General features: G+C 43.8%; 2 protein-coding genes across 2 annotated transcripts in view; one reads left to right on the forward strand and one right to left on the reverse strand.

Annotated features, from left to right (window-relative positions):
- LOC117885551 (SCAN domain-containing protein 3-like) overlaps positions 1-4,052 on the reverse strand; it is a 16,714-nt gene extending 12,662 nt beyond the window's left edge. Inside the window, exon 1 of the mRNA XM_034786818.1 lies at positions 4,022-4,052. Within this exon, the coding sequence (XP_034642709.1) occupies positions 4,022-4,052 (31 nt within the window). The remainder of the gene's footprint in view (positions 1-4,021) is intronic.
- Positions 4,053-12,021: 7,969 nt separating this feature from the next.
- LOC117886282 lies at positions 12,022-15,829 on the forward strand. The gene is made up of 2 exons (XM_034787963.1): positions 12,022-12,575; positions 14,395-15,829. The coding sequence occupies exons 1-2, from the start codon at positions 12,069-12,071 to the stop codon at positions 14,839-14,841; spliced, it is 954 nt and encodes a 317-aa protein (XP_034643854.1). The 5' UTR covers positions 12,022-12,068; the 3' UTR covers positions 14,842-15,829.
- Positions 15,830-16,030: the final 201 nt, after the last annotated feature.

The raw sequence follows: 16,030 nt of genomic DNA on the forward strand, positions 1-16,030 counted from the left end.
TGGAGCGATTGGTGTTGCTAATCACAATTGCCTTTGCAGGATTAATCTTCACAACCCTCACGGCAACCTCGGCCATAAAAGGATAGGGACGCGGGAGCTGAACTGAGTATTCCATCCACTCAGGGAGATGCCGGGACTATTTTACTGACTGTCAGGCCTTTGTCCGATGTCCAAAATCCAGTCAAGAGCAATCAAGTAACCTCCCGTGTTCTGCTACCATATTACCATGAAACGAAACATGGGACTCAAAGGACATTTTCTGGGCCAACCCACAGACTCTGGTGGGATGGAGAACAGTGGCATTACTAGTAATCTGCCTGGGAATGGGACGAGGTTATTGGCCCTTAAGAAGAACACCCAGGTGCCCATGCAGAAACGGAGAGGTCCCACCAGACTAGGTGGGAGGAGGGATGGCAACAGTAGTGATAGGAGGACTGGGTGGAGGATCTTTGGGGTTGGCTGCAGGGAGATTTTAACCTTACCCAAAATCAGAGGGGAGTCATCTGCGTTAGGGAGGGGGAAAACATTTCCATCCCATGTATGTGGGTGTGTTGCAGGGTAGCAGAGACTAGGTTCATGTTAATCCCCAAACCCAAACCCCAGCAGGGGAACTGGACCTGGATCAACAGCATGCCAGGAAGGTAACCAGGTAATTGCCCTTAATACAACACCCATCAGGGCAGAGGAGAACCTCACCCCGCAGGACTGGGATACTGGGCGAGCAGTTCTACAATGCATACCCTATAGCAAGGCCTCTATGTCCCTGCTCAAGTGGTCAATGGAGCCAGCAAAAGACCCAGACCAGTTGGGAACAGCAGAATAGTAGAAGGGAGATATACTGGCCACTGGATAAGCAGTTTTCTGTTCCCTAAGTGATCAGAGCAGGGGCTGCTCCAGGCTAATGAGAACACCTGACTCCAATTAACTTGCTAAGAGTCAGGTGAGGCAGTTAAGCACCTGACTCTAATTAAGGCCCCTCTGAATCTATAAAAGGGCTCACTCCAGTCAAGCCAGGGGGAGCCAGGGAGCCAGAGGAGAGGAAGTGTGTGCGAGGAGCTGGGAGGAAGAGGTGTGCAAGAAGCTGAGAGTGAGTAGGCGTACTGCTGGAGGACTGAGAAGTACAAGCGTTATCAGACATCAGGAAGAAGGTCCGGTGGTGAGGACAAAGAAGGTGTTGGGAGGAGGCCATGGGGAAGTAGCCCAGGGAATTGTATCTGTCATGCAACTGTACCAGGAGGCACTCTAGACAGCTGCAGTCCACAGGGCCCTGGGCTGGAACCCGGAGTAGAGGGCGGGCCCGAGTTCCCCCCAAACCTCCCAACTCCTGATCAAACACAGGAGGAGATGACCTGGACAGTAGCTTCTACCAGAGGGGAAGGTCCCTGGACTGTTTCCTGACCCACTGGGTGAATCTGTGAGGCAAGCAAATCTGCCAATAAGCGCAGGACCCACCAAGGTAGAGGAGGAACTTTGTCACAATAGATAGATAGCTAGATAGATGTGCTGGGGGCGGGGGGCAAACAGCACAATCAGGGTTCCCACCACCCTGAAGGCTAACTGGACATCACTCCAGAATTGCCAACTGAATGGGTAGGACATGTAAAACCGGTGGTGGTAGGGAAGAACTGGTCTCAGGTCCACACCCTAATTAAGGCAGCTATTAAAAAGGGTCAGGAAATACGTACCCTGGGAGTTACCCTCCAGGCCCAAGGTAAACAGATAGTGATCTCAGCCACAAAAATTGGGGAATGTCTATGGTGGAACATTGCCTGCCACCTGGGCTTGGGAGGGACTATAGGGGTATTCAGCACCAAACTACTGTCCACCACCAAGACTGCTGCCAGGGTGTTGAGAGCAGTCTTGGTGTTCTGTGCAGGGTGCCACCTATGCACTCAGAAGGCTGTCTGTAGGACCCGACAAGAATTTCAGACCCCGCATGAAGTGATGACACTCCGGCATAAGGAGGAAGAATCCCCCCTTATAGAAAAGAAGTGGGGGAATGTGGAGAGTTATCACTATCTCACAATGAGTCTGCCTGGTAGGTGCCAGCAGAGACGCACACAGAAAACCCCAAAACCACAAGTTTGCAAGTGTTCACTGACAGAAACAGCCAAGTGCTCAATAACAACCCCTTATATGGCAAAATGTTCACGAGTGAGAGTAAACGTAAACAGGGACAGGGAATTTAGCAGGGAAATTAGAGGGCAATTATTGGGCCAAGACCGAGACCAGAACTGCCCACCAGGGGGAGGGGGAGGGCTGATGATTACAATAAAGGGGAAACAAAAAAGGTTGGACTATAAGGTGGATAAAAAGCTGGTTAGATTGTCAGGCTCAACGGGTAGTGATCAATGGCTCGAGGTCCAGCTGGCAGTCAGTATCAAGCGGAGTGCCCCAGGGGTTAGTCCTGGGGCCGGTTTTGTTCAACATCTTTATCAATGATCTGGATTCAGAGTAGCAGCCGTGCTAGTCTGTATTCGCAAAAAGAACAGGAGTACTTGTGGCACCTTAGAGACTAACACATTTATTTGAGCATAAGCTTTCGTGGACTACAGCCTACTTCCCTGGATGCCATAGAATGGAACACACAGAAAGAAGATATTTATACATACAGAGAACATGAAAAGGTGGAAGTAGCCATACCAACTGTAAGAGGCCAATCAATTGAGATGAGCTATCATCAGCAGGAGAAAAAATACCTTTAAAGTGATAATCACTTTAAATAAGTGATGAATAAGTGATAAACACTTCAACCTCTCTAACCACTCAGTGACAGACTTGAAGGTGTCAATTTTGCAACAAAAAACTTCAAAAACAGACTCCAAAGAGAGACTGCTTAACTAGATTGTATATGCAAATTTAGATACAATTAACTTAGGTCTAAACAGAGACTGGGAATGATTGGGTCATTACACTAATTGAATCTATTTCCCCATGTTAAGTATCCTCACACCTTCTATGGGTCATCTCGATTATCACTTCAAAGGTTTTTTTTCTCCTGCTGATGATAGTTCATCTCAGTTGATTGGCCTCTTACAGTTGGTATGGCTACTTCCACCTTTTCATGTTCTCTGTATGTATAAATATCTTCTTTCTGTGTGTTCCATTCTATGCATTCGATGAAGTGGGCTGTAGCCCACGAAAGCTTATGCTCAAATAAATGTGTTAGTCTCTAAGGTGCCACAAGTACTCCTGTTCTTTTAATGATCTGGATAATGAGATTAATTGCACCCTCAGCAAATTCTCAGATGACACTGAACTGGGGGGAGAGGTAGATAAATTGGAGGGTAGGGATAGGGTCCAGAGTGTCCTAGACAAAATGGAGAACTGGGCCAAAAGAAAACTGATGAGGTTCAACAAGGACAAGTGCAGAGTCCTGCACTTAGGAAGAAAGACTCCCATGTTCCGCTACAGGCTGGGGACCGACTGGCTAAGCAGCAGTTCTGCAGAAAAGGACCTGGGGATTACAGTGGATGAGAAGCTGGATATGAGTCAGCAATGTGCCCTTGTTGCCAAGAAGGCCAACGGCATATTGGGCTGTATAAGTAGGAGCATTGCCAGCAGATTGAGGGAAGTGATTATTCCCCTCTATTCGGCACTGGTGAGGCCACACCTGGAGTACTGGGTCCAGGTTTGGTCCCTCCACTACAGAAGGGATGTGAACAAATTGGAGAGAGTCCAGAGGACGGCAAATTATTAGGGCCGGGGGCACATGACTTACAAGGAGAGGGTGAGGGAACTGGGCTCATTTAGAAGAGAAGAGTGAGGGGGGATTTGATAGCAGCCTTCAACTACTTGAGGGAGGTTCCAAAGATGATGGAGCTCGGCTGTTCTCAGTGGTGGCAGATGACAGAACAAGGAGTAATGGTCTCAAGTTGCAGTGGGGGAGGTCTAGGTTGGATATTAGGATTCTGCCCCCTTGGCTGGACAAAGGTGCCCCTCCTAGGACGTTTATACATTGATACAAACAAGTTACGTATTACACTCCTGACATTGTTAGTTACCGCCCTTCTACTTGTACCTGCTAGTTCGAACAAAACATCCCTGTCCATTATCCTATCATCCCCTCCTTAATATGTTAATGCAGTTATATATAATTAACTATGCTGAATAATAGGATAACAAAATATTGCATAATATAAGGATAAAGTAAAAATATCTAAAATACATCTATACGAAAGACTACACAAGTAATAAAGACTTGGTACAACATAACTCCCTAACTACCATCCATCAGCACAGGTTTATTAATGGCCAAAGCTAGTCCATTTCTCATCCAATCTGCTCTTGTAATTTTTCCCATTTTTATTGGATAACGCGTACACCAGCATAGTTCAATTAGTGTAATTACTGTTACCACCAGTACAATCACAAGTATTCTGACTAGAGGATGGAAAGTGACGTCCTCTGGAATGGCTCATCAAGGTACCACACTGGGATTGCTCAATTAGGGCAAACTGCAAAGAATGGGGCAGACAATCCCCCAAACTGGTGGTTATTCCAATACTTGGATTTACCAAACCAACAATAAAAACAGCTCCCACAACAAGCCCTACTTGTTATCCAGAAGCCAAAAACACAGTTCCCTTATAGCAACCCAGCTTTGGACTTCCTCCCAGACAGACAAGCAAATATGGTGAGGATTACTGAAACTCTTATTCATCATATAAAAAGTTCTACCAATCCCAAAAGATCAGACACATCACCCACCAGGTCACTGAATAGTTCAGATCTTACCCAAATACACACATACAGACAATTCTTATTAACTAAACTGTTGGGGTATCGTCTGTCTTCAGACATGACCAACGGACACACAGAAACACACGGAGACTGGAGTCTTTGGTTATGGCTGGGTTTATTATAGCAGCAGCTCAGCTACACCCTGCAGAAGCATAGCTGTACCACTCATTTACTCCCCCATATCCCAAGGAGTGAGCCCCAAGATCATAAAATCAGAAAATCAGAATATTAGGGTTGGAAGAGACCTCAGGAGGTCATCTAGTCCAATCACCTGCTCAAAGCAGGACCAACACCAACTAAATCATCCCAGCCAGGACTTTGTCAAGCCTGACCTTAAAAACCTCTAAGGAAGGAGATTCCACCACCTCTCTAGGGTATAAACGTCCTAGGAGGGGCACCTTTGTCCAGCCAAGGGGGCAGAATCCTGGTGCGCTGACAGAGCTGGTACCATTGTCACGGACATTCCTGTGTATCTGTAGCCCCTATGGGGCAGTAGGACCATGCTTTGTCGACAATACACCTGGCTGAGTGCCTTTGCCACTCCACTGAGCCTGTGGTCTTTCTTTCTGAGTGGGATCGAAGTCTGCTGGATCAGCACGCAGCATTATCTGCTCGTGCAGCTAACACTGGAGCTCCAAGAACAGCAGCACTGATTGGCCATAACACTCTATCAGCCTTGACAGCATCTCAACGACACCCCGCAGCACTGAACACCAGGGCTCAGTGGGAAGTGAAACACTCTAAGGATTTGATGCTCCCAGTTCAGGGTCATGCCAGAAGGGGATTCAGATTCTCTTCCACTGAAGCTCCATAAACCCGACAAACCAGTGGCTTTCTTAGACTAGATGATCCTTGTGGTCCCTTGTAACCCTCTGGTTCTATGATTCTTGCACTGTGGGATGAATTAGAATAACAAATAAGCGGAAGAGGTGACGCAAAAGCAGGTTAACTTGTTACCTTGCAGACTGGAGCTCTTAGGAGCCCTCCTTGCTCACAGTAGTACGTACTTTAGATAGCAGCCCAAGATAGACCAATGAGGAATGGAAGGGTTTAAGCACCAGGGTTTTGAGTTTGTTAAACTGAGTCCAAATTACCTCAGCTATCACTAACTTCCTAATCACACCCAGTATAGAAAACAAGGTTCTGTTATAGCCATGTGGTATTGTCCGCACATTCATCTTCTATCAGCAAAAGTAAATGTCATATTCCCATCTCTTATCTCCAATGCTGGCAAGGAAGGTGTTATATCTTAGGTTTGAAGGCTGCTAATTACCACTCTTGCTCCATCATGGAAAACATCACCAGCCTCCTAACCACTCAAACCTCCTTCTCCAGTCCTCTCATACACCCGCCATGGTCCTGGTCCCCAACCCTGTCTGCTCCCCTACCCCCCATATCATCAGCCTCCTTCTCTAGCATTCTGCCCCATCTGCCCCCAGGTCCTATCCCCTCACTTCATGTGCCCTGTGATCTGCTCCCTGCCCCATTTTCCTAGCCCCCTCATCTTCCCCATGTCTCAATCCCCGCACTGTTTGCCCACACCCACTGCTTCCTGAATCCCACCCCATCTCTCCTGTGTGTCCTGGTATCCCCCAGGGTCCTGGCTCTCATCACCACCCTGTGTCCAGTCCCCTTGTATTGTCCTACCTATTGTTCCACTCATGTATTTTCATGTCTCATGTTGGGGACCCTCCCTTGTACTCTCGAGTGTTCTTTGAATTGACACAGAAAGGAATTTGCTCATGGTAGGGTGTCAGGAAGCCACAGGAGGTCTCTCTGATTAATACATTCTAGCAGTGAAACTGAGGCTCTGGTCTCCTGGATTCTCCTCTCCAGTTGATCTGTGGCCGGTGAAGCAGGGTCCTGTCATTTTAGTTGGACTTGAAAATTTAAAAGCAGCTGGTTCTGGGTGATTGATATGGTGATGCAGAGAGGCCATAGTTAAGAGAAGTGAAGGCCATTTAGCTAAAATATAAGAGCTACAGGGTGCAGGGGAGAGTGGAGCTTTGCATTTATCTTTATTCTTAAAATCTTTCCAATTTTTTTGCAGATAGTGTAGTAAAAGCATCTCAGTTCTTCCCCACCCTGGTCCTATTCTGTCCTCTGGACTTTAAACTTGAGATCCAGTCATTTTAAAAGCAAGGAGAGTGAAAAATAAGTTTAAAACCAGAGTTCCACTTGCCAATTTTTGTTGGTTTAACAATCACATTTCTTGTTGTTTGCAAAGAACGCTGCTCTTTCCCCCTGAGAGTAGATTCAGACAATCACAGGAAACTGACTAACCATTCAGTCAGTGATACTGTTTCTTCCCATGGAATGAATAAAATCAACCCTCCAGCCCCCCGCTTATCTCTGTTATTCTAGGAAGCCTGGATTGTATTCATAATAACAGATTTGAAGCAATCTGACATATGCTTCTTCAGATAATGGCATCCCGGATGTGACACTAAGGGCTTTTATACACACATAAGTTGTGTATAACTATCCTGGGTATGTTCAAGCAGGGTGGATGCAGTTATACAGTTATAGGCTTGGCAGCATTCAATTTCTATTTGTTCTTTTATAAATTTGGCAAATAATATTGATTTTTTTTTCAGCATTTAATTTTTTTTTGTCAATTTACATTTTCAGTTGTGTGAAATGATGTCTTTTAAGTTTTATAAACTTTTAAAAACTATTTAAATCATCATAGTGGCAGGAAATTATGGGGAGGCCAGACAATAATTATTTAATGAAGCTGAGATTCAAAAAGCTAAAGCTTTCTAAGCCAGTTGTTTTAGCAGAGATGTATGCAGCATTTATTACAAGAGCTTTGATATTCATTAAATTGGGACCCTAATGAATTCTCAAGCAGCACTTTTCTTTCTTTGCCTACCTGTAAGTTTTGATTATTATTGATGGAAATATGTTTTTGCAGGTTCGTGTGCACATGGTGAAATCAGTGTTTAACCAACATTTGCCAATCAAAATAGAATTTTTCCAAGCCTATGTACACCTATTCCCATAATGGAAGGGGATTACTGCCTCCTTTATACCTGTAAAACTGACTTCACACTAGGGGTCTGTATTGGTATAATAATATCAAAGAAAAAATCATCCAGCCCCAGCTCGCATTGTTATACCAGGAGACACACTGTGTGTAGAAGAGGCCTAATTTTGGGACAGAAGTAGCTGACCCCTGTAACTTTTAATTTCCTGGCTCTCATTGCCTTGTTTTCAGAACAGCAATGTTAAGGGATTGCAATATTGTTTTTGACGGAGAGTTTTGGCTCTATGGTATTGCTAGCAAGCCAGTCAGAGCTCATCTCATCCAGGTGAGAGATTTCAGCATGAGGATTAAGCATAAAAATTTACCAGCCCTGGCAAAAATAAAACCATTCTGCTCAGCATCCAGGGGGGCGGGGTAGGCCTAAAGTATGTTGTGTTCACTTAAAATGACTTCCCAGGAAGCCTGCTAAACAACCAGTGGGGCCCCTTGATGATCGAGATAGAAAAGGAGCGCTTGAAGACGATAATGTCATTGAGGAGAAACTAAATGGATTCTTTGCTTCAGTCTTCATGGCTGAGGATGTTAGGGAGATTTCCAAACCTGAGCCAGCTTTTGTAGGTGACAAATCTGAGGAACTGTCACAGATTGAAGTGTCACGAGAGGAGGTTTTGGAATTAATCGATAAACTTAACATTAACAAGTCACCGGGACCAGATGGCATTCACCCAAGAGTTCTGAAAGCACTCAAATGTGAAATTGCGGAACTATTAACTAGGGTTTGTAATCTGTCCTTTAAATCGGCTTCTGTACCCAATGACTGGAAGATAGCTAATGTAACACCAATATTTAAAAAGGGCTCTAGAGGTGATCCCGGCAATTACAGACCAGTAAGTCTAACGTCGGTACCGAGCAAATTAGTCGAAACAATAGTAAAGAATAAAATTGTTAGACGAACATAGAAGAACATAAATTGTTGGGCAAAAGTTAACATAGTTTCTCTAAAGGGAAATCATGTCTTACTAATCTATTAGAGTTCTGTGAAGGTGTCAACAAACATGTGGACAAGGAGGAACCAGTGAACATAGTGTACTTAGATTTCCAGAAAGCCTTTCCCTCACCAAAGGTTCTTACGTAAATTAAGTTGTCATGGGATAAAAAGGAAAGTCCTTTCATGGATTGAGAACTGGTTAAAAGACAGGGAACAAAAGGTCGGAATTAATGGTAAATTCTCAGAATGGAGTGGGGTAACTAGTGGTGTTCCCCAAGGGTCAGTCCTTGGACCGATCCTATTCAACTTATTCATAAATAATCTGGAGAAAGGGGTAAAAAGTGAGGTGGCAAAGTTTGCAGATGATACTAAAGTGCTCAAAATAGTTAAGACCAAAGCAAACTGTGAAGAACTTCAAAAAGATTTCACAAAACTAAGTGATTGGGCAACAAAATGGCAAATGAAATTTAATGTGGATAAATGTAAAGTAATGCACATTAGAAAAAATAACCAAAACTATACATACAATATGATGGGGACTAATTTAGCTACAACAAGTCAAAAAAGATCTTGGAGTCATCATGGATAGTTCTCTGAAGATGTCCACGCAGTGTGCAGAGGAGGTCAAAAAAGCAAACAGGATGTTAGGAATCATTAAAAAGGGGATAGAGAATAAGATGGAGAATTTATTATTGCCCTTATATAAATCGATGGTACGCCCACATCTTGAATACTGCATACAGATGTGGTCTCCTCATCTCAAAAAAGATATACTGGCACTAGAAAAGGTTCAGAGAAGGGCAACTAAAATGATTAGGGTTTGGAGACGGTCCCATATGAGGAGAGATTAAAGAGGCTAGGACTTTTCAGCTTGGAAAAGAGGAGACTAAGGGGGGATATGATAGAGGTATATAAAATTATGAGTGATGTAGAGAAAGTAGATAAGGAAAAGTTATTTATTTATTCCCATAATACAAGAACTAGTGGTCACCAAATGAAATTAATAGGCAGCAGGTTTAAAACAAATAAAAGGAAGTTCTTCTTCGCACAGCGCACAGTCAACTTGTGGAACTCCTTACCTGAGGAGGTTGTGAAGGCTAGGACTATAACAGCGTTTAAAAGAGAACTGGATAAATTCATGGAGGTTAAGTCCATTAATGGCTATTAGCCAGGATGGGTAAGGAATGGTGTCCCTAGCCTCTGTTTATCAGATGGTGGAGATGGATGGCAGGAGAGAGATCACTTGATCATTACCTATTAGGTTCACTCCCTCTGGGGCACCTGGCATTGACCACTGTCGGTAGACAGGATACTGGACTAGATGGACCTTTGGTCTGACCCAGTACGGCCGTTCTTATGTTCTTATGCAAAGAAGTTAGACGGCGTGGTTTAGTGATAGAGAGCGACACATGGAGTCAGGTTCCATTCTAACATTTTTGCTTTTCCGTACCTCATTTTCCTCAACTGTAAAAAGGAAGTTGAGACTTCATTTAGGTTGTATAAGAGCTTTGATACTTTCTAATGAGAGGCCTGTCATGAGGGATTTTTTGCTGTATTTGTTTTATTTTTCCAGGCCTTTTATTATGATTTATTGTGTGTTCTGTGGTAGCATCTAAACATCCCTGTCCCGGGCCAGGGTCTCATTGTGCTGGGTGTTGCACAAACCAAGCCAGTGTAAAGTGCAATGTTTCACCCCCAGCCCCGAGCAGCCCCCCTCCTATCATTTCATTTCAGCTTCCGATTTTTTTCCAGATGACTTTTCTTCTGCCGCTGCTGCCTGGAAGACCCGCACAAAGCAGCCAAGTCAATGAGGCTCTCCTACATTGCTGCTGAGTGCGCTAACCACCAGGCTAGGTGGCATGCTGGGACGGTGCCCTCTACATCTCTCCTCTCATATCTGTACCACTGTGTATAAATTATTAACCAGCTGTCACAGCAGGGACCTGGCCATGGGCTGTCACCTCATAGGGGACTGCCCTAACCACTGGTCTATACAGTCAATTACTGCCTGGCCACCTATTTAATTATTTATACATATGGAACAGCTTCTACAGGAACAACTGAATGAGGTCAGCCCCAAACTAGCCCAATGGTTAGGGTATTTCCTGGGAGGCAGGAGAGAGGATTTCACACAGTTACCTGTACTGAGCCCCGTGATTTGTGTTTGGTTAAAGCATGTCCCAGAAAGGCAGCCAGTGTGGATTGGAAGCCACATGAGGTGCAAAGTTCACCACTTCCCTTAAGAGTTAGCCAATGGTTATCCACTGGAAATGGGTGCCTTATTTGAATTTGAATTGCTAGATCAAAGAGACCTATTTTCATAAAACCATCTTCACTGTCATTAATTATATTCCAATCATTTAATTCTTTAACAATTGCTGTATCATCTTTTCCAGGTATCAATGTTAGGCTAGCCAGCCTATTTAACTAGATCATCTCACTTTCTTTGAATTTGAATATTGGCACAATATTAGCAGTCTTCTAGTCTTCTGGAATTTCCCTTGGATTCCACGATTTATTAAAAATTAACATTATTGAGCCAGAGACATGCTTAGCCAACTCTTTTAGGACTCTTGGGTGCAAGTTATCCAAGCCTGCTGACTTAAAAATGTTTATCACTATTAGATATTGTTTAGCATCATCGTTCATTACTAAAGGACTGGAAAGTAATTCAGCATCCTCACAAAAACATTATCCAACTTCTTTACAAATTCAGAACAGAAATATTTGTTAGGATTTTTTCCATTCCTAATATACTTTAAAAAGTCCTTATTTTCTCTAGCCCTACCATCTGTGTAGTTTTCCCTGATGTCTTTAGCTTTCCTTATCAGTGTTCTACACATCATAATTTTTAATTTATGTTGATTGTGCTTACTTCCCCTTTTTACATTTGTTATATGTTGCATTTTTTCTATTGCTGCACTCAATTCACCACTCAACCATAATGGGCTTTTAGCTAAGGTTATCTTCTTTCTTTTGAGACATAATGCTTTACTGATTAATTTAACGTAAGTTTCAGAAACCTCATATTTTACACCTATAAAGGAATGATCTGTTTATTGCAGAAAAAATGATCTCCACTGAGAAGTTAGGAATAAACTGTAGCGAAGAACTAGAATTAGATTTCTGATCCCCTAGTTGAATTGTTTGAAATCTGACTGCTTTGGAAATTGAAGCTATGCAGTTTGTCAACACACAAGCCAACAGTTGTTTATCTAAGGAAATATCACAGTGGAGTAGCTGAACATGAGTTATTCTGGAAAAAAACTAGTTTCACTTTTCATTCTTATTCACGGTCCGTAATCGTTCACATATCTGAATGTACTCACTCAGTCTTCAGACTTCACTATGTCCTTTGAGCTGGGGACAATCTCATCAGAGGTGAAAATGGCAATTGGCAGAAACTTCATTGAAATATGGAAAAAACATTTTACTCTTATATCGACATCGTTATACTCGCTCATTTTGGTAGTGCTTGAAAAGATAATGGAATCTGAGTTTAAATGCCCAGAAGATCTGCATTTGAGACATTGGTACAGCAGCTTATATTTCATTGTGCCATTTCTGACTATGCTTATATTAGGCATAATTTTCCAGACAGCATGTCTACATCCTTCTTGTAGAGCAAACAAATGCTGCTACTTTGACAAAAAATGCAAACCTTGTGTTTGCTGTACAGACAAGCGGGAGTGTAGTAGCTGCTGTGGCATTTTTTTAAAGGCTTTTTTTCCTGCTCTGTTGTGGATAGTGATCCTTCTTCTGGATGGAAGATATGCTGACTGCCTGTTTAAACCATTCAAGGAGAACATCACAGGAGAAAACTCACATCAATCAACTAGAGTTCAGATTTCCCAGGTAAGATTCACCAGCCTTGAGAGATGAAATAATTTTGCTATCATTCAGCCAGTTTCTAGAGTTGCTCTAGAATTTTGCCATTTGTGTTTTATTTTATCCAGAAAGAATAGTTCCTATTAAAAAATTTGAGGAAGCTAGGATCTGCCACCAGTTGCTACCCAATGTGAGCCGAAGTTTCATTATTTCTTCAGCTTTCTAAAGGGATGTGCATCCTTGATTGTAGAACTCAGGCATAGAATAAACAATATACCTAAGATTACTCATTACAAAAAACATGTCTGAGAGGTGGAAGCTAGACAATGAGTGCAATTATCTGAATTCGTTTCACTGGTGTCACAAAATGTACGGAATTCTTTTTCACTAGTTTCCTTTTCCTGTATGGATGGGACATGTCTTGATAAATAAAGGGAAGTTAGTGGTTTTTCATCTCCTGGGGCAATCCCAGATGTTTGAGTCCTTGAAGTAATCTAGGTCCAGATTCTCAAAGAGACAAGGTGGGTGAGTAATGTCTTTTATTTGATCAGCTTCTGTTGGTGAGAGAGACAAGCTTTCAAGTTTACACAGAGCTCTTCTTCAGATCTGTGGAGCCCAAAAGCTTGTCTCTTTCATTAGCAGAACTTGGTTCAATAAAAGATATTCCCCCCACCCACCTTTCCTCTCTAATATCCTGGAACCAATGCAGCTACAACAACTCTGTGAAGAGATTGTTAAATGTATTCAGGCACCTTTGAGGATCGGGGCGGGTCCTCTTTGTTAGCTCCTGTTTGCATATTCCAGAGGAGTTAGAATCAGGGCTGGCTCCAGGCACCAGCCGAGCAAGCTGGTGCTTGGGGCGGCAGATTGAACGAGGTGGCATTCCACCCAATCTTAGGGCGGCATGACCGCTTTTTTTTTGTTCTGCTCCGGCAGCCCTGTAGGGGGCGGTGGCGCAGAGGATGGGAGCGCCCTGCAGCAAGCCCGGCAGGGCAGTCCTCGTCCTTCCCTCCCCGCCGACCAGAGCGGAGCCCTCCCGGCAGGTGGCAGGTGGCGTGGTGGGAGGGGCCGAGTGGCAGCACCCCACTGTACCCCTGGCCGTCCCCCTTCTCTCTCTCTCCCGCCCGCCCCCCCCCCCCCCCCCCCGCTAGCCGGTCCCCCTGCACCCTGCTCCGGCGGCGCCGCAGGTGTTTTTTTGTTTTTTGTTTTGCTTTCCCCTTCTGGCCGCCCTGTTTTTTTTTTTTTTTTTGCTTGGGGCGGCCAAAAAGCCAGAGCCAGCCCTGGTTAGAATGCTTTATTTCCTGTCTGAATTTCTCTGTCTTCTATTTCTGGCCTTTGGATTTTGTTAGGCTTTTGCCTGCTAGATTGAAGAGCCCATTATGAACTATTTGTTCCTCAGGAAGGTACTTACAAGTTTGATCAAGTCACTCCTTAATCTTCTCTTTGATAAGCTAAATAGAGTGAGCTCCTGGAGTCTCTCACTATAAGGCATGTTTTCCAATCCCTTAATCATTTTTATGGCTCTTCTCTGAACCCTCTCCAATTTATCAACATTCTTCTTGAATTGTGGGCACCAGAACTGGACATAAGATAACAGGAGCGGTCGCACCAGTGCCACATACAGAGGTATAATAACCTCTCTACTCCTATTTGAGATTCCTCTGTTTATGCAGATAAGGAAGGCAAACCTAATGGTCCCTTCTGGCCTCAACTCTATGATGAACATTGTAGCTAAATATAAATAAAAGAATATGTCCTCTAGACCCTTCTGGTGGGATATAAAAGAGTTATAAAGAAAAAGTCTAATGCAAATAACAAGTTTTAACATATTGATTTTTTTTCAAAGATTTCGGGACTCGGTACCATATTGGTTGTTGTCGTTATATGTTTTGTATACTGGTGTAGCAAGTGCTGCTGCAAGAGAGGCGACAGAAAACAGATAACAGTGGATGAAGATGAAAGCGGGATTCTACTAGAGCAAAAAGCTCATGAGTACATTTTAAAACAGAAGAAAAAGGCTATCTGTCAATTATTTAAGAAACACCTAAACGATGAATACTTAGCTGACCCGGAAACAATTTCAATATCTATTGACAAGGAAAAGATATCTGGTATAATAGATAGAGTTTGTAACATTTCAAGAGAAGGCTCAGCTGACCAAGAAGGAATACCAATGGTCAACACTTCACCTCAGGAGACCTCCAATCTGTTACCTCAAGGGACCGCCAGTCCTTTACGTCAAGGGACTTCCAATCCATCACCTCCAGAGATATCAGATATATCAAGTTGTTGAAGGGTGTTAGTTTTTCTGTATTTTAATATGACACCACAGAAAGACTGGTAACTGATGCATATACCAGTAATAACACCAAACCATGACTACACAGCAACTGCAATCTACTAATTGCACAAAAACCAAAGTGGAAAATAAGGAAGGACATGCATCCCCAGCAGTTCTGCTCCTCCAGCCTCTCCCTGCAGTTCTTGGCTTCCTCTCCCATGCTAGGGGGGCTGTAGTGGGTTCCCCTCCCCCATTCCAGGCTGGGGAGGGTGGCTCCAGGGGCTTCTCACCCTCCTCTGCCAGGCTGGTGCTCCAGGGAGGGCAAGGTGGAGGAGCTATACTGTCCTGTTGTTCACAGGAGGGGAGGAGGAAATGGCATTGGAGCCGCCTTGAACTGTTGGTCTCTTTAGGTCCCTCTTCCCCCTTCTCCTCCTATGAGAATGGTGTCTGGATGCCGAGGGGGAGAGAGCTCTGAGTGCAAAGTTCCAGATCCGTAGCAGCACTACACCTCTGCTGGATGAGATTTCCCGAGGTATGTGTAAACATGTGACACACGGTTCAGATGTGTAAGTCTTACAACTCAGGTGTCTGAGATCTCCCGACCTTCATTTCACGAGGTCTCCAGTTCTTCACCGTAAGAAATCTCCAACCCTTCACTATAAGAGATCTCCAATCCTGCACCTCAAGGGTTCTCCAATTCTCCACTTCAAGAGGTCTCAATACCTTCATCTCATTGTTAAAATATCTTCCGATGGCCAAGTAAGTTTTTGAAATGTAGATAGAAGTTTGAGGTAATCACAGTGATTTGTGTTCAGGAAGAAAATCCGAGAGACTGCCAATAATCCGCTCAAGACTGCTGCAGCTGTTAAATAGTTTAAATACAAGGGTTATCCAGCAAATGTGGCTCAGCTGTTTTTCACATGCACTAGATTTGCTTTAGCATTTACTTTCATATTTTTATGTGCAAGGCATTTAAAAATAAAGGCACTCTGAAACTCAACACTTGTCTCGCTGGTTTGGTTTGGCTTGAATGATCTCACTCAAGGAACAACACACATAGTCAAATTCATGGAATAACCGAAAGCTGATTACAAGGCCTTGAGCAGGTGGGTTGGACTAGTCTGAGCCCAGCCCTCACATCAGCTATACTGGCCAGGGGGACTTAACTTACACTGCTGGAGTGTGGGAGGCCGTGTGGCCT

The sequence above is a fragment of the Trachemys scripta genome, chromosome 12 (assembly GCF_013100865.1).
Source record: "Trachemys scripta elegans isolate TJP31775 chromosome 12, CAS_Tse_1.0, whole genome shotgun sequence".
Lineage (NCBI taxonomy): Eukaryota > Metazoa > Chordata > Testudines > Emydidae > Trachemys > Trachemys scripta.

Bases quoted from the DNA above. Each gene is read 5' to 3' on its own strand.
- LOC117886282 (XM_034787963.1), top strand. From the start codon at position 12,069: ATGTCCTTTGAGCTGGGGACAATCTCATCAGAGGTGAAAATGGCAATT. The intron at 12,576-14,394 runs GTAAGATTCACC...TTTTTTTCAAAG, and splicing joins CTAGAGTTCAGATTTCCCAG to ATTTCGGGACTCGGTACCAT.